Source organism: Pan paniscus, chromosome 10 (genome assembly GCF_029289425.2).
Source record: "Pan paniscus chromosome 10, NHGRI_mPanPan1-v2.0_pri, whole genome shotgun sequence".
Lineage (NCBI taxonomy): Eukaryota > Metazoa > Chordata > Mammalia > Primates > Hominidae > Pan > Pan paniscus.
The window spans coordinates 12,702,834-12,728,934 of record NC_073259.2 but is presented as its reverse complement, the minus strand read 5'-3'; the positions used below and the strand labels follow the sequence as shown (position 1 = coordinate 12,728,934).

Below are 26,101 nucleotides of genomic sequence, written 5' to 3'. Positions count from 1 at the left end.
TGGTGGCACATGCCTGTAATCCCAGCTACTCCGGAGACTAAGGCAGGGGAATCGCTTGAACCCAGGAAGCGGAGGTTGCGGTGAGCTGAGAACGCGCCATTGCACTCCAGCCTGGGCAACAAATGTGAAACTCCATCTCAAATAATAATAATAGTAATAACACTGTGCCTGTTTAAATAATAACACTGTGCCTGTTTAAAACAGTCTGGCAATGATAGTCACACTCCTATGGGCATTAGCCACAATAAGCTTCTGTGAGCTGCCAACGTGAAAAAACCCAGGTGTGTCTGGCTCCAAAGCATGTGTTCAAAATCACAACCACATGCTGCCTGGGCTTCAGATGGGAGAAGCTTGAGGAATTCTGCCATCCCTAAAACCCTATGCTTTTAAAGACCCCAGCATCACTGGAACTAAGGATGGTTTTGTTTACCTCCCAGTAATTAATGACAACGATAGCTAACAAGTAGCATGCACTTTACAGTATGTCAACTCTGAGTTATTCAGAAAAGGTTATCTTATTTAAGCCTCATTCAACCCCTTGAGTAAGTAATTTCCCCATTTACGTGATGAACCAACCCTTAGAGAAGCTGAAGACCAAGACTCAACACTAAGTTCCTGGGATTTGAACACATGCAGCACTGACAGCAAAGTCCACGTTCTTAAACCCCTCCCCACGACCATTGCACCCAGCAAAAGGAGGCCTCTGTGCTTTGGGATTTCCCCAAACCAAAACGATGGCATAGCAAGAATACGCCCCCGAGGAAGAGGGGAAGTCGTCCAATGGTCTGGGAGGGGGCTAGACTTTCAGGGGGCAAGTGGCACGAGCAGCCTGCATCCTCCTTGGGCCTGGTACCCTGGGGCTTTGTGCAGTTGTTGTCTGGAAACTGTGTTTGCCCCGCTTCACTGCTTCTTGCCTTTGGACTTATCTTTCCTCTCTGTAGTGCCATGGAAGGAAAACTACTCTCCTTCCAGTGACCTAACTAAAAATCAGAAGTTTTCTTAAATGCTGCTTTTGCCCCCTGGTAACACCCTCTTCCCCCAGAGCCAGCCACACTGCGACCCAAGGAGAAAGGGTAGCACAATCCCAACCTTTAAGTGTGGAAGAGAAGAGACCACGTCTGATGGGGGAGGTGGGAGAGGTGCCACAGAGCTGGGGTGAGAACTTCTGAAACTGGAGTCAGGTCGCTGAGATCGGATATTGGGACAGAAGCTCCCTTATCCTTATGAATTAGAATCCCCACCCAGGAAATACAGGATTCCTACTCCTTTTCTGACAACGACAGCTCCACCACATCCCGGAGTCTTCATTCCCCCTCCACCTACCCACTGTCGCTAAATTTAGAGCCTCATCTGTCCTCTTCCTGTAGGACGTGGGTATTTTAAGTGCTCCGCAGCGTGGTGCCGCAGGAGAGGCAGTGACGCCAGCACCGTGGAGGTTGGCGCGTCAGCTCCTCCTCTCTGCCTGTCAAACGCGCCCACCTGCCCGGGCTCACCCATCTCTCCACACCTGTCTCCCTTCCTCCCGTTCTTCCGTTCTCCCAGGAGGCCGCCAGAGGGAGCACACTGAGAGCCTCCGCAGGTTGCTGGGGAGTTTAGGAAACTGCACCGAGGAACCTAACGGACACACTCATCTCCATTTCACACTTATGGACACCTCAGGGAAACACCTGAGTCTGAAAGTTTCACCAGCTCTTCTGGACTGGTGAAAGAAGAGCTCCTAGTTGGGACAGGTCTGGGGATATAGGGGATCTACTTTGGGGAGCCCCTGACATGGACCTAAAATCTGAAGGGAACGTGAGATCTCCCACAGCACCTAGAAGGCTGGGAGCACATGTGACCTTCTAGGCCCACCCCAGTGAAGCCCCCAGGGTGAAGGTGCATCAGCCCAAAGGCTGCAGGGTGGAGTGCAGACTTTGAAAGTGGGTAGAGCCACACCTCTGCCCACCGCCAGTGCATTTGTGTCCAGCTGCTCTGACGGCACAAAAGCGAGTTTCCAGGACTCTGGTTTGGTAACAGGAAGAAGGACACACTTTGTTCTTGAACTGGTGGTTAACCCAGTTGTCTCTAGAGCATCGCTTTTCCCCAAGGGCATGCTTTTCATCATGCACCTTTAGAGAAGCTAATTAATTGTCATTGCGGAGAGTAGACTTGAGAGGAAAACAGCCTTCCATTGCAGAAAGAACGGTTTGACTGATGCCAAGGCAAATGTGTTTGCTGTTTCAAATGAAATTGGGAATAGGTGAATTGGAAACCCTGCCCCGGGCCTGATAGCCCCAGGCTTTGCCAGCTTCTTTGAGGGAGGTTAGGAAACATCTTTCCAGGAGATCTTGAGCAACAAAATAAAAACCCATGCAGAATCCTGCCTGCTGCCCTTTCCCTGCGTCACTGGAGCTGGCCTCCTGCCTCAAGCCTGATCCCTGTTCAGTGTGTGTGCGAGTGTGTGTGTCAGAGACAGGCAGAGATTGAGAGAGGGAGGGAAGTCAGCGAGTGACAGCAGAAGTTCAGGGCATGTGGTGGCACAAGGAATTCATGGTCTTCCCCAGGCCTCTGGTGCCCATGTATACCCCCACCCCAAGTAACATCTCGATGGGCCCAGTAGTCACATGGGGAGATGTGCTAACCATGGGCCAAGACTTGGGCATCAAACACTGAGGGTGAAGAGGAGGGCCGGGAAAGGTTACACCAGAAGAAATAATCAGAGGTGAGGGCTTCTGATTCTGGAGAGTTTCCAGGAATCTCAGGTAGAGTGGTTGCGTTTAAGAGAAAAACCCATGTCCAGCCCCAGAGGCAGCTGATCCAGGAAGGCCAAGAGTCAGGCCGAGGCTGGGCAGACACTAAGAGAAGGACATATGCTACTTTGTGGCAGTCTGCAGGGGCGTGTGCATCAAGAGGGAAGCAGAGTTCATGGCAAGCTTGCCTTCTTACCCACGGCCCCTATCCCTGAGACTTGAGCTAGAAGTGAATAAGGACCCCCAAGCCTCAAGTGTCAAGGACACACACAAAAATAGTAGAACCCGCTTGGCTTCTGCTCCTCTTCATGGGAAGCTGCATCTCCGAGACAGGGTAGGTGAGGACTAAGACGATGACAAGAAGGAGGAGGGGGCTGAATTTCACCCACTGAAATTCAGGACCACAAACTATTAATAAAAACTCTCAAGCCCCTTTGAGAGCCAAAGCTCTCAGATGTCTGAAGTCTGTGACCTTTTGAGCCTCTGGAAGACTCTAGGTAGACAGGCAAGGCGGTCTCCTATGCAGTATTGCCTCAGACCCCACAACATCAGCTTGGCATCTAGGCAGACCTAGACTACGGGAGAGGCCACTACAGGGCGTCTGCTTGGCCATGCTCAGCCTTGGACCTCCCATGCCATGGGCCACCAACGGAGCTCTCCTCTCTCTTCCTACCAGTGAGTCTTCCCTGATTCTGAGAGCCATACACATCACCTCAGTCACCACTGACTGAGCTCCTACTGTGTGCCAGGCCCTATGCAAGTTGCTGGAGATACAGAGAATCTGTGGAGAGACAGACATGTCCCTCAGCTTTGTAGTCAATACCATCATGGAGGCGTGAATAAGGGCTCCCAGAGCACAGCAGAACTCCTGGTAGAGGCAACTCTTGAACCGGGTCTTCAGTGATAGTAGAAGACTGCCAGGCACACAATGGGTAAGGGACATGCCAGGCAGAGGGAACAATACATGCAGACACAGAGGCGAGAAAGCAGGGTGTGTGTGGGAAGCATATGTGATTTCTGTGACCCCACCACAGGGGTGCAGGGGTGGTGGCCGCAAAGAGGCCAGAGAAGGAGGAAGGCAGGACCTGCCCCACCTGGTTAAGGGGCTAAGGTGTCAGGACTTGACCCAGGCCTGACAAGGAGGTAGGAAAGTTGCTCTACCGGAGAGTGGTCCAACCAGAGTTGCACTTGAGAAAGGCCACTGAGATCCAGAGTTGAGGACGGGGTGGAGTAGAGCAAGGCATAGGAGACGAGGACAGGTGGGAGGCAGGTGGGAGGCAGGTGGGAGGCAGGTGGGAGGAGAGGTGGGAGGACAGGTGGGAGGACAGGTGGGAGGCAGGTGGGAGGCAGGTGGGAGGCTCTTGCCACAGACCAGGCAAAAACACAGAGGGTACAGGTCAAGGCGGCGGCAGCAGTAAGGGGAATAGAAAGCAAAAGACCTATTGGAGAGATTTTTAAGGGGTAAGAACGACAGGGTTTCATCACCATTTGGCCATGGGGTTGAGGGAGAGGGAGGAATCTAGACTGACTCCCAGATTTCTGGCATAGGCGAATGGGTGAAAGGTGATAGGGATAGGTCACAGAGAAGTCGGGGAAAGGTGGAGTCTGAGGCACAGGAAGGGCAGGTGGATATGCCAATAGGTAGTTGCAAATGTGAGTTAGGAGAGAGATTCAGGTGGGAGATAAAAATATGGAGGCATCAACATACAACTGGGAGTTTGCGGCCATGGGCAAGGACAAGGCACCTGGTGGATGTCAGAACGGGCGTCAGGCGGAGCACCCACCTCCACCCCAACTGTGCTACAGGCAGCCGCAGAGAACCAGGAAGAGCCTAAGGATGCCCTACCCTGTCATGCTGCAGGAAGGAACTAAGACTTGGATCCCTGGTATTTCCTGGGCCAGGACAGCACCAGAGGGATGCTCCCACCAGCAGTTCACTCTTCTGAAATAACCCCTTGGGGTTATCATCCTTTATCACCTGGGGCTTAAGTAAGACCTGGGTCAGAGAACTAGTGGCCCAAAAGGCTGCGGAAGGGCCAGACTCTGCCTGCTGTCAGGCCAGGGGCTGGGCCAGCATGGAGAGGGCGGAGGCCACTAAGCAGCCATGTGAGGCAGCCACAAGGACATGGGCAAGGCAGGCAGACACCCCCTGGGTCTGAGCCTTGGCTAGCAGGAAAGGGTCAGCCTCGAACAGTCTCCAGATCCCTCTGGTACAAATAGCAGGGTTGCCTGCCTTCTCCCTGGGGACGCCCAGCAGGGAGCCCATGTGCACAGGCAAAATGTTCCAAGTTGTGGGGCGGGGTTGGCAGCACCCCTGCAAGGCACTGGGCATCTGCCCAGGTGTCCATAGCATTCCCTGAATCTTCTGTACTTTTCCAGGGGGTGCTGAAGGAAGGGAGGTGTGGGAACCATCTGCCCCCAGCTTACTTTCCAGGTGATCTGGCATCCTGGGGACTTACCTGGTCAGGCCCCCAAGATCACTAGCCCTGCCCACCTCACTTCAGCTCTGTGCAGAGACCCAAACAGCCCCTGAGGCCCCAGAGCCTCCACCACACTCACACAGGACCAGGCAGGCAGGAGGCGCCTCACAGAGCTTTTTTTTTTTTTCTGATTGTTTTATTTGAAAACCCTAGGATATGTCCCCTCCCTCACCACACCCATCCCCCCGCCCCTGCCCCAGGACATGACGATGCCTCACACACACACACACACACACACACATACACACAAGGCCGTGAGCTGCACGCAGGAACATGGGCTGCACTCACGACAACATTGAAAAAATATACATTATATATATACACCCGGGGCCCCCACGTCCCCTCCCGTCCCCGCAGCCTGACCACACCAGGTCACGGAGGAGGGGCCGGGGCTGCAGGACCTCAGGACTGCAAGGGCAGGAAGGGAAACAGGACAAGAAAGGAAGGAAGTTGGAAAGGAGGGAGAAACGGGGTCCCCAGACTGAAATGGAAATGAGGTGGGGCGATCATAAGAGAAGCAGGGACGATGGTCCAGCTGAGGGAGCCCTGCAGAGGGGGAAAAGCTTCCCATGGACAGGAGAGAGAAGGGAAGGGGAGAGGAGAGGGTTTCCTTCAATCCCACCCCCAGCCCCAGCCCCAGCCATTGCAATCGTCACCCTCTCCCCAACACAGTGAGTGCTAAGGGGGCAGCTGCCATTGGGGGTAGAAAGGCAGCTGAAGTCCAGCCCACTTTCCAACCCAGCCAGCCCCAGTGCAAGGGGCACACCAGGAGCATGACAGCCCAGAGGTGAGGGAAGGTGGGGCCGGGGGAGGGGCAGGGCGGACTCCAGAGGGCCCGCTGGGGTTTTGAAATGAAAGGAGGACTGGTTCTGAAGCCTCTCTCCCTCTTGGTCTCTGTGTTCCCAGAAAGTCCTTCTCCCATGTCTGGAGTGTCTGTTTCACCAGGGCAGAATTCTCCCTCTGCGTGGGGAGAGGTGTAGGCCTTAGTAGTGGTGTGGGGGGGTCTCGATGATGCGTCTCTCGTCGCTGCTGGGGGAATCGGCCACCTCCGAATCACTGCTGTCCTCATCCTCCTGCTGGCCCCCAACAGCCCCCGTCACACAGGACTGCCGATTCTGGTAGGACTGGAGGGCAGGAACAGAGAGGAGAAGGGATCAGTGGCCTGCACACATCCCAGCCTCTCTTTCAGGGGCCACACTTCCCTCGGTCCCCTTAACCCCTGTGTACCCCCTTCCCTGCCTGAACCTCTCTCCCTCCTGCTCACTGCAGCTCTGCGAACAGCCTCCACCCAGGCCTGCCCCTCCTCAGGAGTCCTCACCGTGTGTGCTCCACAGTCTTGACCCTACAGAACCCCGCTTCCCCAGGCCTCTCACCTCCATGGGGTTCACAATGATGGTGAGAGCTGAGTCATCCCAGAAGAGGTCTGGGTCCTTGGGGTCACTGGAGGCCCCTGGAGGCCCGCCGGCCCCTGAGACGCGGCGGTGAAGGGAATGGATGCGCACCAGGCCCAGGACGACCATGAGCACCAGGAAGCCCACGCACACCACAATGATGAGGGTTGCGGCGCTGGGTATCACTGCAGAGAGAGCGCGGGGGTGAGCAGAGCGTGACCAGGCACACCTGGGGGCACTTGGACAGGGGGCTGGGTAGGAAAAGAGGCAGCCCGGGCTGAAGGACTCCCAGGGCAGAACGCACAGTGGCTGAGAAGAGAGGAACACCTGGAGAAGCCAGAAGAGAAACAGCCCACCAGGAAGGGCGGGAGACGAAAGGGGAGGAAGGGAGCTGCTGCAAGGCAAAGGAACAAACACAGAGGGAGGCAGGTGTACAGAGAGGCAAGGGCAGAGGAGGAAAAAGCCTCCCTGCCCAACACTGTCATGAACAGCCCTATTCGCAGAGGACAGAGGGCAAGGACTGGAATCTGCCCCTGTCATTCCACCTGTGCCTTCCCCAGAGACCACTCAGCCTAGGAAAGAGGTGCCAGTGCCCAGTGAGGGAGAGGAGGGGCCACCACACGGGCTTGGCTGAGCAGGAGGAGATGCAGGCTCCAAGCCTGGGCTGGCTGCAGGAAGAGGGCACTAGCACCTGAGGCTGGGGACAAGTCCAAGGGGCACAGAGCAGCCCCTTCCCTTACCCACCTGGACTGAGCTCACTCCGTGACACCTCCCTTCTCCTGGTGGGCTTGGGGCTCCTGGACGTCTGGGGTTCCTGCTTCCCCAACATCTCCCCCTGAGGCATACCTGCCTCCCCCGTGGCTCTCCCATGCTTCTGGCCCTGCAGCCCCACTTTGATGCCCAGGCTCAGAGGGGCATGGACCTTCAAGGGCACTGAGACACAGAACAGTGCGTTCACTCTCACACGGACCTTAGAGCTGATGGCGGCAAAGCAGATGTGCATGCACAGGTACATGCTCAGGAAGACCGTGTGGGCACACAGCTGCACAAAGGTTGCCACACCCCACACCCGAGCCAGGCCTTTGCCAGCCTGCATGCTGGCCCACACCAGCCACCTGGCCGCCTGCTCACACTGCGGGAGTAAAGGAACGCGTTTGGGGGTCTCCAGCAAGGCACGGTAGAGCCATATGTGCAGCATCACCCAGCTCCCCACCAGCTGGGCAGACCAGGCAACCCCCTGAAGGAAGACATAGACACTACAGACGTGGGCCGTGAGGGCCACAGAGCGAGCCGCCATGAGCACAGCCCTGCCTGCCTCCTGCACACACACACACAGCTCTCGAAGAAGCACAAGGAAGAAAAGTAGGAAAGCCCGCAGCCCCAGGGACAGCAGGTGGAGGTAGAGACCCCACACACGCACCTCCAGGCCCAGGGCCCTTACGGGCAGCTGGGTCACTACTCCCCACATGGGTGCACACCCCTGCCCACAATGCATACACAGCAGCTCCTCCCTGGGCAGTCCCGTTGCTGAGGGACTATTCCATGTATGTGTGCCCCAAACACACACAGAGACCAGCAGTCACACAAGCAAGCCCCTAGAAAAATACACACATCACATTCCAGCCCCGTCCGCAAATTACCTACAGCCTGAGACTCATGTGTCAATAGACAGAGCAGAGCGTAGGGAAGCGCATGGCCCAGGAGCTCCTCACACTCACACCCACACCCTGCTGCAGCGCCCCTCTCCCCAGCAGCCAGCCCACTCAGCTGCCACACACTCCAGGGCCAACTAGGTGTGTGGAGAATGCCCTGCCTGGGCAGGCCACACACCTCCCTGAGGCCGCCCTGATGGCTGTCTGCCAAGTTGGTCCCCATCCTGACCCACAGCCCACTTGAGGCCACTAGCCAATTAGAACAGACTCTGCTGGGGCACACTCCCTCGACACTGGTTCCAAGGTGAAGACAGGACTGGCTGGATCAGTATTTCTCAACTTCCTGGGAATGGGGGATAAGGGAGGAGGGGACAGAGCTGTCTCTCCTGCCCATCTGCAGGAAACAGTGCCTCTCAGGTCTCCATGTCAACAGACCAGACCCAGGGGCAGTGCCTTCACTGGCAGATGGGCCCAGTGGCTAAGCCCAGGCTCCAGAAGGGGTGGTGACCCCACCCTCAGAGTGGAGGCCAAAGCAGGTAAACTTGCTCTAAGCACACAACGATGACGAGCTAAAGCTGGTTTGCGCCCTAATCAATGCAGTGTCCCTCCGAGCTCCTGGCCTAATGAAGGAAATGACAGGTTCATTGCCAGGACAATAAGAAATGACCACAGGAAAGACAAAATGCAGACACTCTATCTACAAGCAAACAAGTCTGGTTAATTAGTTTAAGATGAGTCAGGAGCCCAGGGAGATGGGAGGATTTTTAAATCAGCTACAGATAAAAATCAAGAATTTAAGAAGTACCGTCAGCTTTTCTTGCTACATGAGATCTGAGCAGTTAATTCTGGCCTTGAATGACCTCCAGAGCCAACATTAAGGGGTGACTTAGCAAATGGTCCATGGGATTGCGAGGACAGTGGAAAGCCCTGTCCACGGCCCCACATGGTGCTCTCTTTGCAAAGAGCCTCGGGAGAGATTTCTTTCTACCCCCGCACTCCCAGGGCTTTTCATGCAATAGCGTTTGGCTCCTATCACGGCTCTCAGAACTGCTCAGGTTTCCTTTTGCTTTAGCTTCGAAGAAGCTCAGGGTCAAAATTCTGGCCCGTGGTAGCAACTGCATAGCATCTCATAGTATGCATGTTATGAGCTGACTTTATTCCCTGGCTTCATTGGATCCTTATTTCATCATTACCTGTTCCTCCTTACTTCCTCATTCATTTTCTTTTTGTCCTATTGCTTTGTAACTCTTTCTGCAAAGCTTCAGATACTTGTAGGAAACAAAAGAGGAGAATTATTCCCAAACTTTTAAAGATTACATGGGATTTTTAAAAACCACTGACACATGGCTGCCACCCCCTAGACATTCTAGGGTGTAATTTAGGTGCCGAGAGTTTTTAAAGCTCCCCAGGTGATTCTGGTAGGCATCAAAATTTGATATGAGTAGATACATAATACCCTCATCATCCGGCTCGCTCTTCTCAACCAACCTTATTCTCTCTAACCATAAACACTCTTAACCACCTATCTACCCCCGGTTCTCAAATTCCCATTCTCTCTCACACCCATCCAAAAATCCCTTTTACAGTTCAGGTCCAAATGCAAACTCTACATGTGCCACAAAATCTCCCCTGACTGTTCCAGTTTACCCTGGTTCCAGTTCACATTCATCTCTCTTTCTCTAGTGCACTTAGGAGATTTAGAGCAATGGGCCTCTGTGCCACTGGAGGAGATCGTACCTCTCACTGCTTCTGCATGTTTAGAATGGTTTGATATTGTGAAACCACAGTTCTGCAACACCACTCGAGATTTGTAGGTGAAAGGGAGGGAGCACCTTGCGGAGTCAGAAAAGGCATATGGAAAGGGTTTTATGCGGTGAATGGCCTGTCGGCTCAGGCATGCCAATCACCAGTGCCCTCAGGGAAGCTACGAACTCTGTGTCCTATTCAGGTCAAAATAAGAGAAGAAGCAAAGGAAAACTGCTGCTCTCAACTGAAATCTGAGGGAAGCTTGATCAGCCTGGACATGAGCTCAGAACAAAGGATGGGGAGACTGGGCTTCACCGAGGGGAAGTGAAAGGGTGCCGTGAACAGACACTCCTCCAGGGGCTGAGGGGTGAGAAACGCTGCCCGCCAGGCCAGCCCATGCAGGGCAGCTGGACACTCAGGGGAGAAGGTGCTGGGCTCCTAGAACAAGAAGTCTCTCACCTGGGGCCTTATACCAAAGAAAGTAAGGATCGAGAATCTCACCAGGCCAGGCAGCACCCCTATCTACCTTGAGCCTAATCAGAGTAGCAGGACCTAGTATCCAACCAGAAAAGATTGAGTGGAATGATCCCCAATGAAAGAACTGGAGAAAGTGCTATGGAATCACAAGAAGGAAAAAAATATACAGCTGGCCTCAAGAGTTTATTTGAAATAAATAGCTTTAGCTTGCTAACATGTCTCTATTGACTAAATACTATGTGAAACTTCTCTCATCTTTGCAGCTTGGTTATGCCTTATATTCCCCACTAATCCTCACTTCCACCTACTTGCTATAGTGAATCACAGTAGAACACTGAAAAAGGCCTCTGCAAGTCCAAGTGCGGCAGCTCACACCTGTAATCCCAGCACTCTGGGAAGCTGAGCCAGGATGACCGCTTGAGCCTCGGAGTTCAAGACCAGCCTGAGCAACAAAGTGAGACCTTGTCTCTATAAAAAGTCTTAAAAATAGCCAGGCATAGTGGCATGCATCTGCTCCTCAGGGGGCTAAGGCAGGAGGATTGCTTGAGCTCAGGAGTTCAAGGCTCCAGTGAGCCAGGATTACCACTGCTCTCCAGCCTAGGCGACAGAACAAGACCCTGTCTCCCCCTCCCAAAAGCCTCTGCGGTTGTTTTCAGGGACAGCAAGGAAGAAGGGAGCCAGTCCCAGAAAAAAAAAAAAAAAAAAAAAACATAAGAGACAGTGTAGGTGGTGGCCGCTGCACAAGGAGAGGAAGCCAGACTGAATCCCTGGGGGCATCAGAGGAGCTGGCCTCAGTCAGAAAACCCTGGGAAGCCCCTCAGGGGCTCCCCCTAATTATATGCAACTCTAAAGTAATAAGACTAATCTTTTTTAAAGCATCAAACATCTGGGGAGAGGGGTGAGGGCCATGGTTAGTGCACAGACTGGAATCATGCCTCCTGGATTTAAATCCTGGTTCCACTTACTTTCTAGCTGTGTGAACTTGGGTAAGGCACTTGAACTCCCTGTGCCTCTGTGTCCTTGCCTGTAAAGGGGATAATTCTGGTACCCATTTCATTGGTTGTTTACGATGGCTAAATGAGTTAATAAGCGTAATCCCCCGAGCACAGTGCCTGGCACATGATGAGAGCACCCTGTGTTTGTTATAATTATTATTACCCATCACATATGTTGAAATAAGTTCTGTACTTTCACATAGTGTTCAGAGACCACAGATTTCTTCCCAGAAAGCACTAGTGGACTCCTTTGAGAATTGCCTTCAATTCTCAAAAGCCTGTGACACAACCTTTTGACTCTTTTCAAAGGTGACCGATCTATGGCCTTTGAGAGTGGGTTTAATGTTTAAAAACTTAAAATTATATCCAGAGCCAACTTTGGCAAAACTGGGTGATGAAGTTGAGTAACACTGAACCGGGTCAAAAGCAAGTTATGTCCAAAAAATAACAAAAATAAATGCACCTCATAAATTGGCTCTGAAAGCAATTCTAAGAAGGGGTTCCAAAAATCACTTTCAACAACATCAGCATCATTTGCAATTTTTAATAATGTGGGAAAATACTTGTTTTATAATATGAAGTGTAAATATCAGGTTACAAAATAGGCTAATCCTAACTTTCTAAAAAGGAAAAATTAAGCATAGAAAAAAGACTGGAACAGAATACTCATATTATCAGTGGTTTCCTCTCTGATGGAATTATGGCTGAGTTTTCCTCGTCTTCTTCTTTCTTTTTTTTTTTTTTTTTTTCTTTAAGACAGAGCCTTGCTCTGTCTCCCAGACTGGAGTGCAGTGGTGTGATCATGGCTCACTGCAGCCTTGGCCTCACAGGCCCAAGAGATCCTCCTACCTCAGCCTCCCAAGTAGCTGGGACTACAGGCACCTGCCACCATGCCCAGCTAATTTTTTTTATTTTTTGTAAAGACAGAGTCTCACTGTGTTGCCCAGGCTGGTCTCAAACTCCTGGGCTCAAGTGAGCCTCCTGACTCAGCCTAGTGTGTTGGGATTACAGGCGTGAGCCACTGTGCCTGGCCTGATTTTTCTTCTTTAAAAGAAATATTTGATATTTTCTGGTTTTTCTACAATTACGCAACACAAAAGTTGAAAATAAAATTGCACCATTCGTAAAAGACCATGACCGGGAGCCTCTGGGACCACGGCCAGGTTGCTTTGAAGGGCAGCACTCCATCTGAATGTAACGCTTTGCATATTTGCATATATTTTTTAGAAATATTCTTGTGACTGCGTACGTAGCACATAATTTTACATGTAATAGTACCAATTCTCTCCTTGGGGATAGGGACTGATCTATCCTATAAATCATTTAGATCATCTTAGGACAGTGCTAGTACATAGTAGGTGCTTAGTAAATAGTTGATAGTTTCACCACAGAGGATCCTAGGTCCAGGGCTAATTTGATATTGCTTGGGGCTGGGGAAGGAGGCATCATCAGGTATAACAAACACGCCTGAACCCACACTGACTTTATGACTGCAGGCATAAGCATCCCTACAATGACACAAGGCTCATGTTCTTCACAAGGGAAAGTGAATGATCCCAAGGGAGAGAGGGATTGGTCCATAGCTGTCAACTAAGGCAGGTACCACAGGGAACAGAACCCATTGCTCCACCCACCTTGTCCTCTCCCAGAGGTGGAGGGGGAGGATACCTGTCCCAACCCACTCACCTGCCACCTGCCTCTCCCTGCCCAGCCCCACCAGGCTTACGTACTGGAGTTTCTGTGGGAGCTGGCCAGGCTGTGTCCAGCCATCTCAGGCGGGGGCTGGTGACCACGGTGCAGGAACTGCTGGGAGCTGAGCACGTGGCTGGGGTGGGCAACCCGGTTCATGCTGTGCAGGACATTGACCTGGGCAGAGGGAGGGCTCCGTGGGCACACGCGCTTCTCCCAGGTCCTCCCCACTTGTCTAGACCCCAGCCCCATCTCCTAACTACTGCCCCCATCTCCTTCTCCTCCACCCACTGCAAGGTCCAGCAGCCCTCCACGCTGCCATGTCCATGCCCACCAACTAACATTTTGAGTCCATGCCACCTCAGCTCCTTTCTGGGGGTGGGTAACTGTGGAAGGAAGGAGACTCTCTGGGTACCTCCACGATGAATTCATTGCTGGAGTAACGGCCATTCATTTCCGAGCAGGAAAGCCGGAACTTCCTGGTGTAGAGGGCAGCTCCGTGTCGCAGCCGATAACGAGCCTGCCTCAGGATCTCTTCATACACAGTGATGCTCTCCACCCCTGGGGATGAGGAAGCACCTCAGGGCAGGGGCCAGTGGAGGCAGGACCTGGGCAGGACCCTCTCTCCTGGACTCCCACCAGCTGACGCCACACAAGCTGTAGAGCAGGTCAGCCCCATCTCCGCAGAAGTGCGACCTGAGGTCAAAGGGAGAGATGCTCCCCTCCATCCCTGCCCACTCTGACTAACTAGGATGGAGAGATCAAGGCTCCATTTCCTGCTCTGTAGGTTCTGAGGAGGAATGGAAAGAAGGAGATAAAGACAGAAAGGGAGACGGCAAGCAGGAGGGAATATGAGAAAGAGGAAAATACAGAAGTCCTCAGTGAGCCCTGGAAAGGAGTGGAAATAGAAGGGAACTGATTATCTCCATCTTCTCCATTCTCCCTCCTGGCTTCCTTTGGAAACTACCAAATCATCACTCCCACTACTCACTAAGAGATGAGTACTTCTTGTAAAGCTCTGGTGTGCACGTGAGATGAGTGAGCTGAACAACAGAGATGACCGGTAACAAACAGACAGCTAGAGGGTTAGAAAGCTGGGCAGAGATGAGCCGAAGGAGGAGAGGAAGGCGAGAAGCCTGAATGGAAACAGGAGTGGGACCAGAAGTGGAGGTGAGCCAGGCTATGGAGAGGAGCAGGAAGACAGAAGCATTCGGAGCCTAAACCCAGCACGCCTCCCCTAGGGACAATCAAAGCCAGAGGATCTTCTAGGCTAGGAAAATGCAAAACGGCACTTGTCCACATCCCTGGACCTGGAAGGAGGACCCTCTGGGCTTCCTAGGCCCTTACTTTTTGGGAGGGGCACACACACACAGAGGACAGGCCCTCAGGCCCCACTGACCAGCAATGGTGAGGTAGGCTGATGTGTTGGTGAGCTCCAGCCCCCGCTGCTGCAGAGAGGTTGTGTCCAGGAGCAGGCTTTCCCGCTCGGGATCCAGGTCATCCCCCACCAGAGAAATTTCACAGCCATCCAGGTTGTGCACAATCTCATCCGACATGCGTGTGTCTGTCACTGGGTTGAGGAGAGTAGGGTCTGGGTCAGAGCCAAAGGGCCCACAGAGGTTCTGAGACCCAACCATGCCCTCATCACCACTCTCCCTCCCTTTCCAGGGCCAGGGAGAGGGAAGTCAGCATCATTTTCAAGAATATCATTATGCAACAATTCATTTCCACCCACGTGTTTTCCACTTGCTCTCCTTCTTAAAGGTAAGTTGTTCAGTCAAACAAACACAGGATGGAGTCGCTTTCTGCTTCCAGCCCCAGGAGTTCTCCCACACTCTGACTCCAGACACTGGCTGGTTCTCTGGATGGTGTTACTCCCCGAAGTCGTCCTTACCTGTGCCCTGCCAACTCTCATCCTTTTTGGCCTCCACCTGGTGAGAAATGGAGCAGGTGATTTGAAGATCAGGGAACAAAGGGACACCCTCGGTTCCCTCAAAGTCCACAGCTGGGCGGGCAAAATGAGCAGTGCCACTCAGCAGGATCTGGGGGGCGTCAGGCTGAAGGACCACCACGTAGCCCTCCACTTCAGGGATGGAGACGCAGGACTCTTCGCTGAAGCACCTATGTAAGAAAGCAGGAGAAGCAGCATGTGACCCCAACACTTCCTCCCCGAAAACCTACATTCTGTTTCACTCCCCGCCCCAGTTACCTCTATCATAGAGCATCTCATGTCAGGGAGGGGCAGGGGAAGAAAGGGGGTCATGCCTCTGCATCCCAACCCCCACAGCAGTTGAAGGGGGACATATCCTTTCCTGGTAGGATGTCACCAAGGAAAATGTCGAGGACAGAAGGTCAGGTAATCCCAACCTGTGGGTGTGATCACACCATCAATGCCCTACCCCAGGATTATGGAGTACCTATAGATGCTATTTTAATGAAAAACAAAGCAAACTGAACTGACAAACAGGTATATATACCCACACAGTTCTTTATCCAGCAGTTTAAAAGTACATGGGCTCAGTATACTATCCGGCACATATGCGCCCAAAATTATTCCACAATAAAAGTAGAATGTGGACATCTATCAAAAGATGTCCTCCTCTTTGGTGTGTCTTTCATTCCCTTCAATATCGGGGAAACACACTTTGGTAGGTGAGATCATCTGACCACCTTGGACCTAGATCCACCGTCTCATCAGGCTTGAGGATCCAGGCACCAGGACAAGCTATCCTTAGAGGACTCTGTTGAGCCAGACCAACCAACAGCACAGCTGCTCAGGAGTGATGCTCCCAGGATCACATTTAGCCCCACCTTTACCAGTAATAACAACACCTCACAATCAATAGCCCTTGCCAGTTTATGAAGCATTTTTCCCACATTTCTTTCTTTCTTTCTTTCTTTTTCTTTCTTTCTTTCTCTCTCTCTCTCTCTCTTTCTTTCTTTCTTTTTGATGGAGTTTCACTGTTGTTGCCCAGGCTAGGGTGCAATGGTGCGATCTTGGCTCACTGCAACCTCTGCCTCCTGGGTTCAAGCGATTCCTCTGTCTCAGCCTCCCAAGTAGCTGGGATTATAGGGCGCATGCCACCACACCTGGCTAATTTTTGTATTTTTAGTAGAGACGAGATTTCTTCATATTGGCCAGGCTGGTCTTGAACTCCTGACTTCAGGTGATCTGTCCGTCTCGGCCTCCCAAAGTGCTGGGATTACAGGCGTGAGCCACCGCACCTGGCCCATATTATTTCATTATATTATAACCTCATTTCTATGCTGCAAAATGCCTAAAGCTCAGGCTGGGCATGATGGCTCATGCCTGTAAATCCTGGCACTTTGGGAGGCTGAGGCGGAAGGATCCCTTGAGCTTAGGAGTTCGAGATCAGCCTGGGCAACATAGTGAAACCCCGTCTCTACAAAAAATACAAAAATTATCCAGGTGTGGTGGTAGATGCTTGTAGTCCCAGCTACTCAGGAGGCTGAGGTGGAAGGAACACTTGAGCCCAGGAGGCAGAGGTTGCAGTGAGCTGATGAGATCTTGCCACTGCACTCCAGCCTGGGCGACAGAGTGAGACCCTATCTCAAAAAAAAGAAAAGAAAAGAAAGAAAAAGAAAAAGAAACAATCAAGGCTTAAGCCAGAGTCTAGGCTTAAATCATTCTTCTCCTTCCAGGTCCACTGATTTTTTTTTTTTTTTTTTTTTTTTTTTTGGCAGAGTCTCTCTCTGTTGCCCAGGCTGCAGTGCAGTAGTGCCATCTCAGCTCACTGCAACCTCTGCCTCCCAGGTTCAAGCAATCTCGTGCCTCAGCCTCCTGAGTAGCTGGGACCACAGGTGTGCACCACCACACACCGCCCAAGTCCACTGATCTTTCCACTGAACCACAGGCACCATTTGGGGCCTGGGTTTGCACCAGGGAAATGTATCTGTAAAGAAGTTTCCCCACTTGAACAAGCAGACTTCACAGTGGAGTTAGTGATCCAGGAGCACGGACTCTGATCCCCATGCTGGTGCTAGCGGAAATGATTTTGCAGAGAGGACTATAATTATTAGTGTTACTGAGCATGCCCAGCTCGAATGCTGGAGCAAAAAGGGAGAAGGCATCATCTCAGTAGGCATGATGAGCTCAGAGCCCCTGAAGTTGCCAATACCCGGGATGTGCTGAGTTCCTGTACCACACGGAGCAGGGCCTATTACAGTCTGCCATCCAGATAGGCCTAGGGCAAAGCCCCTTGGGAAACAATCCCAGATGACCCTGAAGGCACAGGCTCCAACAGACATCCTCCCTGCAATGAGCAATGCTGTGCTGTGCCGCTGGTCTGGGAATCCCAAGGGGAATAGGAGGCCTGACCCAAAGGCACTGTTGGTCTGGTAGAGAGATTAGACGTGGCACACAAAAGTTAAAACAAAGGCAAATATGGTCATCGCCATATGAGTGGAACAAACAACCAGAAGAGTTCAGAGGAGGGAGAGGTTAGTTCTGCCTAGAATAAGAGGAGGGTACTTGGAAAAGGAAGGTAGGAATGATCAGAGAAAGTAGCAACTGAGCTAGCCTTTGAAGGAGGGTAGTACTGACCCAGAGTGGATGGCGAGAAGCTTACTAAGGGGAGTAGAGGAACATGAGGCAGGAACCACCAGAAGCCAGATGGCTGGCAGCTTTAAATACCATGATAAGATCTGTTTTTTTTCTCTCTCTCTCTAATTTTTTAGAGAGAGGGTCTCGCTTTGTCGCCCAGGCTGGAATGCAGTGGTGCAATCATGACTCACTGCAGCCTCGAACTCCTGGGCTCAAGTGATTCTCCCACCTCAGCCTCCTGAGTAGCTGGGACTACAGACTTGCGGTCTGTTGGTTGTGCAGGCTGGTCTCGAACTTCTGGCCTTAAGTGATCCTCCCACCTTGGCCTCCCAAAGTGCTGGGATTACAGGTGTGAGCCACTGCACCCAGCACATTTGACATTTTCATGCAGTGGGCAAGAGGAAGCCACCGACGTCTTTTTCATCAGGGAAGTGTGATGATGAAAACTCAACTTAAGATCACTCACCTAGCCTCAGAGTAGAGGATAAATAAAATTCGAAGACTAGAGATAGGTCAGCTAGTTAGGAGGCAATGGGCCAGATAAGAGGTAATAAGACCTGGGCTAGAACAGTAACAGCAGCAAAAGAAAGAGGAGACAGATTTCAGACACGCAGCACAGAGGCAGGGTCCAGGTGAGCTGGCAACTGATGGGCAGTGGAGGATAAAGACAGGGAAGAATCAAAGATGACTCAGAGGTTTCAAGCTCTGGATGACTGCAAAGACAGAGGCACCGTTACAGAGAGAGTTCACGGGGAGAGGCTGGTTTGGGATTGCAGTTGATTATTTCAGCATTAGCTCATTTGGTTGAGGTGCTAGCAGAACTTCTAGATAGAGGTTACAGGAAGCAGATGGAAAGTCAAGAGCTGTGGAAAGAGGACAAAACTAGAGAAATAGATGTGGTATCTATCTGTTCAGGGGTCAATGCCACAAGTAAATGGGCTTTCCAAGAAAAATACTAAAAAAAAAAAAAACTTCAGGAAAACTTGCATTTAGGCATTGACCAAATAGTTGCATAAATCTGGCTTTAAATAGACAGAGGTCCAAGAACTGAAAACTGGAAGCTATGAAAGCCACAGGGACAGGGGCAAGGAAATGCATCAGGGAAAGGGAGGTATTGCTAGGTACCTGTCTGTGTCTGTTACATACACACAAACGCACGCGCACACACACACACACACATCCCTCTATATTTTCTCCCGTGACCTCAGGGAAGTATTAGGATAGCACCAACCATGTAGTAACCTTAGAAATGGAGAAATGAAAACTCTGTTTCTTAACCTCATAGAGAAAACATCAAGGCCCCTTTCCTCAAAGGCAGGTTCCAAGCCCTTGGATAAACGTCTATCCTGGGCATGAAAAAGATAGCAGGAATTCAGATGAAGCAGTCAGCAAAGAGAATGTCAACTCCTCCCCCTGCAGCAACTCCCCTTGCAGAGCTCCACCCTAGGCCAAAAACCAGAGCCCTCCCTTCTGCCATGGCTCCTCAGCACTGGGGGGGACGAGGCAATGCCTTGACTTCTGAGGGATGAAGCCTTTCATAACTGGATGACAGCCCTTTAACAACGGGAGCTCTGACTGGGACATGGTGGGGTGCATCCTCAGCAATCAGCTGCACCCACATTAACTCAACTGCCTGTGACCTTCAGCTCCACACCCTGAACCAGCAAATTCCCAAAAGCCACGGCCCGGGGCCTTCCACAGCTCTAACTGTGAGGCCTGATAATCACGCCCAGTCACCCTCTAGGGCTCAGAGCCCTCTCCCCTCTAAACCCACCCCTCCCAGGATAGGGGCAAATTTGAGATGTTTATCTTCATATAGCTCACAGAGAAACTGAGGCAGAATCGGGGAGAGGGGTAACAAGATTGGAACGCAGAAATCCTAACTCTTAAATCATGTAATTCACCCACTAGATGGCAGTATCTCCTAAAAACCGCCCATAAACCATAATAAGGGGTGAAAATGCCTTTATGTAATAATAGCCAGCATCTAAGCGGCATCAGCTCTCTGCTATGCATTTGATCCCGATTATATCATGCAGTTATCATAACAATTCCATGAGTTAGACTCTATTGCTATCACCACTTTATAGCATTTGCCCAGTGCCAAAAAGCTAGCAATAGACCCTATGCTCTTAACTATCATACTTTCATTGCCTCTCAATTGATCTGTATTTTTAAACATGTAATATATACTCAAACCTTGAAATAATCTACAATTTTTCTTTTAAAGACTCCAAAAGTCATTCACTTAGAATTCAGAGGTCAGCAAACTTTTTTTTTTTTTTTTTTTTTTGAGATGGAGTCTCGCTTTGTAGCCCAGGCTGGAGTGCAGTGGTGCAATCTCGGCTCACTGAAACCTCCGCCTCCTGGGTCCCAGTTCAAGCAATTCTCCTGTCTCAGCCTCCCAAGTAACTGGGATTACAGGCATGTGCCACCATGCCCAGCTAATTTTTGTATTTTTAGTAGAGACAGGGTTTCACCATGTTGGCCAGGCTGGTCTTGAACTCCTCGTGATCCATCTGCCTTGGCCTCCCAAAGTGCTGGGATTACAGGCGTGAGCCACCGTGTCCGGCCAGCAAACTTTTTCTATGAAGGATTAGATAGTTCTGTTTGAGGGGGCCATATGATCTTTGTCCCAACTACCCACAGTTCTGCCATCACAGTGAAAGTAGCCATAGACATATGCAATGAATGGGCACTGCTGTGTTCCAATAAAACTACAAAACAGGTGGCAGGCCAGATTTGGCCTAGGACTGCCAACCCCTAGACTTAGGCCATCGTACGTGACCTTGCAAGAGCTTGGTGAAGCAAGATTAAAACAAGTGAAGCAGCCAGGACTCACCATTTGCCCGAGGTTATCCAAGCAATTCGCATTGAGTCAGAATTAATGTCAGGTCTCCCCACTCCCAATCCTGTGTCCCACTTTACGTATCAGCACAGAGGCATAGAGAAGATCAAAGCCCGGAAACCCTAGATGTGTGACTTGGTAGAAAGAGTAACAAATTGATTGTTGAGAAATCTGAGTATAGTCCAGACTCTTCTACCAATATTGCTATGTGACCTTCAGTGGTCAATTGTCTCCATTTGAGGGCCCAATCTCCTCATCCATAAAACCAAAGAGGTATGCCTAGCTCTAGGTGACGCCTTAGGCCAAGGAGCTGTGACACTGTCTGGCTCTGCTCGGTGATTTGCCCTGCCCCACCCAACACTCACTTGACAGCAGTGGTGAGGCGCAGGGGCCTGACGCCGGGCGTGGCAAAGCGCAGAGTGTTCATGTAAGCCACATGCTGCAGGGCATGGTTGAAGGTCTCCACATCATCCCCCTCCAGGGTGAGCAGGGACTGTGAGGGGTTCACGTGGACCTGGGCCCCAGACACAGATACAGCTGAGAGCAGGGCCGGGAGGTGGCAGAGGAAGGGAGCAGAGGTAGAGGGGTAGGGCAAGGGGGTGGGGCAAGGGGCATGCTGGGAAGAACAGGGCTAGAGGATGGGGCAATACCTTCATGCCTTTGCCCAGGCTCTCGAAATCCCTATAGTCCAGCCCCTCCCGACATGCATAGAGGCACTCGATGACCTCGCGGCTCTCCAGGCGACCTGAGCGCACGCTGAAACCAGCCAGGTAGCCATGGAAGTAGTGGTGGATCGACAAAGTGTCTCCTAGGGTAGGAACACAGGAGCAGGACGGGAGGTGAGAAGAGAGGAGGATGGAAAAGGACGAAGGCTGAGAGAAAGGGAAAGGAGAGAAAGAGCAGAAGAGTTGAGAAAGAAAAAAAGGAAAAATGTGGAAACCAAAAAAAAAAAAAAAAAGGAAAAAAGAGAGATGAGAGGTGAGGGAGAAGTGAAGGTAAGGGGGGAGGCTGGAGAAGGGAGAAAATGAGACAAAAGAAGACAGAATAAAGCCAGGGGAGAAGAAGAAGGGTGAAAAGTAGAAGCAACAAAGATGAGAGGGAGGAAGAGAAGGAAACAGGACCAACAGGAGGAAAGAGTCAAAACAAGGAGGGAGGGGGAGGCGGCAGGAGAGAACGTCTTTCCAGTGACATGCAGGGAGACCAGGATGGATGTGAGCGAGCTTCACAGATGCCCAGACCTTCCCCTCCTGCGTATCTGACTCCTGACTCCTGCCACCTCCCTTCTACCATGTGGAAAGCCACCAAGAGAGCCCCATTCTTCATTCTGTGGGCAGGACAGGATACCCAGAACCCAGCCAAGCTGCCTCTAACCTTACCACTCCAGGAGCCCCTGCCCTGCTGTATTTCTTGGAGGCTCTGCCCCCTGGTGGCCTAGGAGGCTGTCACAGGCTGGATAGGATTTGGGGTGGAAAAGGGATCTCAGAACAGAAAGTGAAGATGAGAACTCTCTGGTCTCCAGTTCTTACACACGGAGTACCTTGGGTGGTGTCTGTACTGTTGTCTCCCTTTTCCTTCTCTTTGTTCTTCTCCTCTGGGGATAAAAAAAAAAAAAAACAGTGGTGGTGAGCTCAGGGATGTGGAGAGATTGACAGAGAGGAATGAGATGTCTTCCTCTCATCCCCATGAGTGCTCTCACGCCCACATGGGATTCTGACCCTGCCCATGTATAACTTGCAACCCCTCAGCTCAGCCCCAACCCTTCTTTTGTCATGTTCCAACCTCTCCAGCCTCTATTATAGACAAACCCCCAAATACGATATGCTGCTGAGGAAACACGTGGGCTCTGGTAAGACAGACAGGCACATGTGCACACACACACTCCCAAGAGGAGAAAATTTTTTTCAATGGCTTAAAAGTTGGAAGACCGAGGACACTCTAAGGGGTTACTCTCCTTGAGCAGGGGAATGGGCTATGGAAGTCATCATCACTTTGATGGAAAAAAGTGGAAACTGGCTGGAGTTACAGAGAGAGAGTCTGGGGATGCCTGAGAAGTTAATTCCTCCAAGTCAGAGGTGATGACCCATTGGATTAGTGGGAGATATGGGAGGGAGGCTGTGGTCCCTTCCCATGGAGCTCTTCAGAGTCACCCTGCACAGCTGCAGAGAGATGCAGGAGGTGGCCTCAGCTGCTGGGTCAGACTGCCCTTGCTCCTCACCAGCCTACCTCCCTTCCCAAATCCTAAACCACTGGAGTCTTCACTGAGAAGCTTACCAGTCCAGCAGGCCCCAATCATGAGAGCAGGCTCCCTTCGGGGAGGGTGGATGAGGCCATTGTCATGGATGAGGGCAGGGTCGAAGGAGATGCCGTCGGTATAGAGTGTGACTGTGGGGAACTCGAGGTTCAGAGCATAGTGGTGCCACTCATCATCACAGACCTGGGAGAGTAGGGTAGGGGCAAGAGCCTCTCAGGTAATTCCTCTTCAGAGAGCTAACCCTGGGCACTGCCCCATCTCCTGGGAGACAGGGGACAGTCCCTTTATTCCCAGTTCTACCAACAGGGCTTACTAGTGCTTTGCTGCCTATCCAGCTCGAGGAATAACATCCTTGTCCAAAATCTATCAGGCAACCAACCTAGTAGCAAAGATTCCACTCTTCAGGTAAATCGTTAAAGCTATAAATATTCCTAAGAGGAGTAACACACTGTCATGAATAAATTCCCTGCCCCCCGAAATTATGTATTACCTATGTGTGTAAGGCACTGGAAACTCTAGAGATGGGGTTTCCTTCTGTCCCCCAGGCTGGAGTGCTGTGGTGCAATCATAGCCCACTGAAGCCTCAAACTCCTCGGCTCAAGCAATCCTCCCACTTCAGCCTCTGGGGTAGCTGGGACTACAGGTATGTGCCACCATGTCCAGCTAATTTTTTTATTTTTTAGAGATGAGCTCTCACTATGTTGCCTAGGCTGGTCTCGAACTCCTGGCCTCCAGTGATCCTCTCAGCCTCCCAAGTAGCTGGGATCACAGGTTATGTCTAGGATAGCTTCTAACCCAACATTAAGCACTAAAATAAATATTGCTTTCCTTTGCAGTCTCTCCTAGGGCCAGCCAAGATGGAATGGGGGGTGGTCAGAGGAAAAAGGGGCAGAGAGTACTCTGCCTCATCCAGTTCCAAATGTTGGGGTCCCTCAAGGCTCAGACCTAGGCCCTCTTCTCTTTCCTCTCTACACTCTTTTCCTAGAAGTCACCTCATCTGTTGCCATGGGTTTGGGTACCATAGTTATACACTGGTAACTCCAAAATCCACATCTCCAGCCCATAACTCTCTTCTGAATGCCAGATTCTCCACTTGGATGCCCACAAGTATCTCACATTTAACACGTGTAAGGTGCAAGTCCATGCCCTTTCGCAACTCCCTCAGTTTCTCCCCAGGCAGTATAAATGCTCCATCATCCATCTAGCTGCTCAAGTGGCTGACGTAGGAGACAACTTTGATCTTCCCTTTCCCTCAGCCTCCACATCCAGTCCATTAGCAGGTGCTGTTGATCCCAGGTCCAAACTACAAGCTGCAGGTTTCTGTGCAGGTCTCTCCGTCTCCATTGCCACACATCAGTCATGTCTCCAACCCCTTTCATGAAGACTGTTGCAACAGTCCTGTTTACTGTCACCATTAGATATCTTCAATACAACCATCCCACAGTTGCCAAGGGGATCTTGTTAAAATGTAAATCTGGCCAGGCACGGTGGCTCACGCCTGTAATCCTAGCTCTTTAGGAGGCCAAGGTGGGCGGATCACGTCAAGAGATCAAGACCATCCTGGCCAACATGGTGAAACCCCATCTCTACTAAAAATACAAAAATTAGCTGGGCGTGGTGGCACACGCCTGTAGTCCCAACTACTAGGGAAGCTGAGGCAGGAGAATCTCTTGAACCCGGGAGGCCGAGGTTGCAGTGAGCCAAGATCGCACCACTGCACTCCAGCCTAGTGACAGAGTGAGACTCCATCTCAAAAAAAAAAAAATAATAATAATAATAATAATAATGTAAATCTGATCAGGTCATGCCTCTGCTTTAAAATCCTTCAAAAAACACTTCCCGTCTCTCATATGACAAAAATCTAGACTAACCCTGCTGAAAAAGTCCACTGTACAACCTGATCACTGCCCATCTCTGCAACTTATCTCCAGTCTTGTTCACTGTACTCCAACCGCACTGGCCTTCTTTCCATGCTTGGAACATGCTGAGCTCTTTCTTGCCTCAGGGCCTTTGCATATGCTCTTCCCTCTTCCTGGAACCTTCCCACTCTCTTCCCACACCCAGCTATTTCTCATCCTTTAGCACTAGGCTTAAATTTCCCCTCAGTCAGGTCCCCCAGGAGCACCCAATCTAAGGCAAGTTCTCCTTTCCTTGCCTCCCCCCATGCTCTGCCCCAGTCCCTTGCCTGCTTCTTTCAGAGCATTTCTCACAATTTATCATTTTACATGTCTATTTACTTTTTAAAACTTTATCTCCCCAACTGAAATGTAAGTTGAATGATGGCAAAGATTTTGTTTCATTCATTGTACTCCCAGAACCTAGCTGAATGACAGAGACTTAGTTGTATTTAATAGATCCTGGTTGATTAAATGAGGGTGAATTGAAGAAAGATAGCAAGGGTAACATTACCAATATTTGCAGTGTGAGGGGGGAATCAAGAAACAGCAAATGGCAGACTGTCTCTTTAAAAGAGTGCCACAGACAGCAAAACTTTTGTAGACAGCCCTCAATTATCTAGTTTATAAATTATCTGGGCACTTCTCTTTCTCTCTTCTACTGCTTTTTTTTTTTTTTTTTTTTTGCCATTTGCTTACTCAGCCACTCCACCAGGACTTGCAAGAGAAACAGAAGGAGGTGAAAACTCAAATTAGTCCTCACTGGTCCTTGTGGTCAGCCTGGAGAATAAATAATGAAGAGGCTGCAACTGTTGGCTCAAGAGAAGATTTTGAATATTTTGTCCATTTTTATTTATCCCTCCATAATCAGGGCTGATAATAGTGAGAATTAACATATACAGAGGGAGTGCTTTTCAGTCTACAACGGTCTATTACATCATTTAATCCTAACGACTCTGGGATATAGAATTCTTTTTATCCCTATATAACAGGGTTGTTTTAACCCTGAGGTTTACACATATTAACCAAGATTTCATAGCCAGCAAATTCCCTTGGCAGGACTCAAACCCAATCTGTGTACCTCAGAATGACTTATTGTCTTGATTACAACAGGCTAACTGCCTGAGAGTCAGGGATGTATACTGTTAAAGTCCTAAATAAGAGAGAGAGAGAATAAAACAAGGAGGAAATAGATGGTTGGTCGACTTTGGTGTTAGTAGTCATTCGTTCCCTTTTTTTTTTTTTTTTTTTTTTTAAATCCAGAAGTGCTTTCTGCAGGGGACAAGCTTTGGGAAAAGGGAACAAGAGGACCTGGGAGTAGAATGGTCAGGGGCTGAAAGTGGAGAAGCAAAGAGAGGGCAAGGGGGAACCCAGAAAATGCTGA

The 26,101-nt window shown here is 50.8% G+C and overlaps 2 protein-coding genes across 3 annotated transcripts in view; both read right to left on the bottom strand.

The window, feature by feature from the left end:
- Positions 1-5,323: 5,323 nt before the first annotated feature.
- Positions 5,324-26,101, bottom strand: part of CLSTN3 (calsyntenin 3) — a 29,089-nt gene continuing 8,311 nt past the window's right edge. For both annotated transcript variants that reach the window (XM_003820254.6, XM_008973652.4), the window contains 10 exons: positions 22,843-23,005; positions 22,109-22,162; positions 21,222-21,379; positions 20,937-21,085; positions 15,054-15,280; positions 14,559-14,729; positions 13,575-13,720; positions 13,201-13,336; positions 6,583-6,785; positions 5,324-6,333 (listed from right to left, as the gene is read on the bottom strand). In XM_003820254.6, the coding sequence (XP_003820302.1) occupies positions 6,193-6,333; positions 6,583-6,785; positions 13,201-13,336; positions 13,575-13,720; positions 14,559-14,729; positions 15,054-15,280; positions 20,937-21,085; positions 21,222-21,379; positions 22,109-22,162; positions 22,843-23,005 (1,548 nt within the window). In that variant the 3' untranslated portion in view covers positions 5,324-6,192. The remainder of the gene's footprint in view (positions 6,334-6,582; positions 6,786-13,200; positions 13,337-13,574; positions 13,721-14,558; positions 14,730-15,053; positions 15,281-20,936; positions 21,086-21,221; positions 21,380-22,108; positions 22,163-22,842; positions 23,006-26,101) is intronic.
- On the bottom strand, positions 6,793-13,194 carry LOC103786362 (uncharacterized). The gene has a single exon (XM_008973651.4). The coding sequence runs from the start codon at positions 8,093-8,095 to the stop codon at positions 7,337-7,339; it is 759 nt and encodes a 252-aa protein (XP_008971899.3). The 5' UTR covers positions 8,096-13,194; the 3' UTR covers positions 6,793-7,336.